This window comes from Etheostoma spectabile, chromosome 7 (genome assembly GCF_008692095.1).
Source record: "Etheostoma spectabile isolate EspeVRDwgs_2016 chromosome 7, UIUC_Espe_1.0, whole genome shotgun sequence".
In the NCBI taxonomy this organism is placed as follows: domain Eukaryota; kingdom Metazoa; phylum Chordata; class Actinopteri; order Perciformes; family Percidae; genus Etheostoma; species Etheostoma spectabile.
The window spans coordinates 11,384,893-11,388,293 of NC_045739.1; the positions used below are offsets into that span (position 1 = coordinate 11,384,893).

At 40.2% G+C, this 3,401-nt stretch overlaps 1 protein-coding gene across 1 annotated transcript in view; it reads left to right on the top strand.

Annotated features, from left to right (window-relative positions):
* The window catches only part of smc5 (structural maintenance of chromosomes 5), a 17,261-nt gene that overhangs the window by 6,940 nt on the left and 6,920 nt on the right, over positions 1 to 3,401 (top strand). Inside the window, exons 10-15 of the mRNA XM_032521178.1 lie at positions 309 to 463; positions 1,098 to 1,211; positions 1,367 to 1,461; positions 1,539 to 1,671; positions 2,142 to 2,315; positions 2,470 to 2,639. Of these exons, the coding sequence (XP_032377069.1) occupies positions 309 to 463; positions 1,098 to 1,211; positions 1,367 to 1,461; positions 1,539 to 1,671; positions 2,142 to 2,315; positions 2,470 to 2,639 (841 nt within the window). The remainder of the gene's footprint in view (positions 1 to 308; positions 464 to 1,097; positions 1,212 to 1,366; positions 1,462 to 1,538; positions 1,672 to 2,141; positions 2,316 to 2,469; positions 2,640 to 3,401) is intronic.

Here is a 3,401-nt window from a genome sequence, read left to right on the forward strand (position 1 = left end):
TTGGTTAATTCTGAACACAACCACATCCCCAGTTATAAGAGGGTGTGCACACTTATGTAACCAGGTTATTGTAAGGTTTCTATTTTTTATTTTTCAACCTCGAAGATTTCAGTTTTTTCAATTGAATAGTTCACATTATAGGTCGTATTAAAAGTGGAAAAAGTTCTGACATGATTTATCTTTGTCTCATTTTTTTACGTCACAAAAACCTAGCATTTCAACAGGGGTGTGTAGACTTTTTGTATCCACTGCAGGTACCACACAAATGTGGTTCATGTAAGATTATGTTTATTTGTTTAAATTGTCAGTGTTGGAGAGAAAGCTCAATGACATGAACAACATGATGAATGCCAAAGAGGAGAAGCTGCGAGGACGCCACAGGGACACACACTCCGCCATCCAGTGGCTCAGACAGAACAGACAACTCTTTGGTGGAAATGTCCACGAGCCCATGATGCTGGTGGTGAGTCCCAGTGAGCCATGTGGTTAACACATTGCACATTATAATGGAGATAATATATAATAATATATAAGTGTAAATGCATATATGATTGTATTTATCAACTATCTCATAAGGGCACTCATAAGTAAAGGCTTCTCTAGAACACATAATTAAGGACAAAACACAGTTGGAATTATATAACTGTAAACAAACACAGTCAATTAATAAACACTTAGAAATGTCCTTATATTTGCATACAATTCTTTAATTTTTTTTTATACAGTGCTCATAAATGCTAAATGGGGGGTAGAAATAATGTATTACCACAATGAGTACACATAGCAGGATGACAGAATAAAACAGGTGTGTTCAATAATAACGGTTGGGATTTACGTTCTTGATTTTATTCCTTTGATATTGGGGTTCTATATTAGTTCTCTTTCTTTTTTATAAACATATTTTATTGGCATTTTAGGAATCCTCACAAAACCAAACAATGACATGAGTTGTTCCAAGAAAATTCTACTTTTAGCAGCGATTTTTCACAGAAAAGATTTTTAAAAATTGTTCAATTAACAGCAGTCATTTTTGTGATTGGTGTTTTTTTGTATCAGCTGTATAGCCCACACATGCTAATCCTTTCCTCATTCCTTAGATCAATGTGAAAGATCATCGCTTTGCAAAGTTCGTGGAGAACCACATCTCCTTCCACGATCTGCGTGCGTTTGTATTCCAGAGAAAAGACGACATGGAGAGGTTCATGACTGAGGTCAGGGTGCTGCAGAGTATGATTGTCATGTTCTGGGTGGATGATGAAAATTCCTTTTGAGTGCAAATTGCCAGACAAATCATATTTTTGTGTGTGACATCCAGTTTTTACCCTCCCAAATAAGACATTTAGTTTTAATCTGTCCCAAACCTCAGGTTCGTGACAAGATGAACTTGAAGGTGAACTCCATTTCTGCTCCAGTGGAGTCGTGTTCTAGGCGCCCGCCATCACGGAGTATTGAGGCCCTAAGGTGAGAGAGAGAATTGACTGTGACCATTACTAGTTTGTATACATACTTTATGTTTAATTTTCAAATTTTTTTTGTAGGCGCTTTGGGTTCTTCACCTACCTACGCGAGATGTTCGACGCCCCTGATGAGGTGATGAGTTACCTCTGTCACCAGTACAAGGTGCATGACGTTCCTGTGGGCAATGATCAGACTAAAGCCATGATTAAAACGGTACGTTCCTCTTACAACATTATTCAATTTCTTACGACACAACAGCAGAGTAGGAGGGAAGTCATTTAAATTGTTAGGATATCAAGATAAATGGTGCAGGGTGAGACTGATATTATACTGTGGTCTGTAAATAAGTACCACCTATAAAAATCATCTAATAACTCAATACAACCATTTAACTATTTTGACTTAGTGCCTTTCAGAATTGTCAGGATGTTGCAATCTTCAATTCGATGTCAAAGAAATTGTTTGCTGATCTGAACATGTAATTGATTGTGTTCATAAAGTTTGCATTTTGTCTGATTTAAGTTTTACTGTATTTTGCGTTTGGTAACTTAAATCTTACATTTTTTTCTTTCCATACCTCCCAGCTGGACCATTGAAGTTCAGATAACCTGCTCGGAGTTCTTAGTGTTTAACTTCATATTTTGTGAGGCGTCTGTGCTGACCATGACCTTTCCTCCTCAAAGGTAATTGAGGAGCCCTACCTCAGGGTGTTCTATACAACAGAGGAGAGGTACACATTGAAGAGGTCCCATTACTCCAACAAGATCAGCACCAGTAACTCTGCAGTGCACCCTTCCCAGTACCTCACCATCACTGTGGATGCTGAAGAGAAACGGCAGCTTGAGCAGCAGATGAAGGTAAGGGGAGAGACATGGGAAGACTTTCGGAAGCATAGCCGTGACCCCTGAACCCCAACATTTACCAATTTACCGAGTATCTTCTACTCTCATAAATATGCCTTGAGACATCTCAATATGTTAGAGTTTAACTGTTAACCCCCACTGCGACTAGGCCTGTGAGTTGAAGTTACAAGACATTGAAGAACGGATAAAGGCCCTACAGGCAGAAGCCGCCTCACTGGATCACCGTGACAATGAATTGTTGGCAGAGAAGAAGCACCTTTCTGAAGTAAAGGGCAAAAAGAGACAACTGGAGCAGAAAATCAGCACCAAGCAGGACAGGCAAGTCTTAAAGAGCCTCTATTATGCTTTTCAGGAAGGTGGGCCAAAAGCTCAAACAGTAGGTTCATTCGAGATGAGCCAGGCCTGTGCATGCCGGTTAGATTTGTGTCCGACTTGATCCCGACTTGCTCGGAAGTCATGCACACACGGGCAACAATTATCTCACAAGACCAAGGCGGCCGCAGGTTTTAGAGCCAGCCAATGCAGTTGCTTTCCACTAACTGCAAGACCCAGGGCATGACGGGAAATGCCTGGCTCTCAGCGGATCTAACAGCTGATCAAAATCGACTCAACATAATGACGTTTAATATAAACCTTTTATTGTTTTTGAATTTGAGGGATTTTAATTGTGATTTGTCTCATTTAAAGGCTTATTCTGTACAGAACACATTTTGTGTGCTTGATAATGACGTTCAGTAGTCAGAGAGACTAAATGCGGTCAGATCACGGATCATGTACAGTCTGTTTATTGACATCAGCAACAGATTGTATGTAGAGCTGTGTACAATAGGTCTGATAACATTTTATGAAATCAGAATCAGACCTAACAGGATATGAGTGTTTCTGTGACTTCCTGTTCAGCCCGAAGGCTGCTGGAAACTGTCTGTAATCTGTCCAATTTGTGAGTGGATTTTTGTCAAAGCCCCCGGTTGCTGCCGCCTGTTCTCATCCACTTTACAGGCGAGGCGCAGTTCATCTCAAACGAGCCTAGTGTTTCAGGTGAAGACACTGTAGCAATGGGCAGTATGAGAAACAATGTGG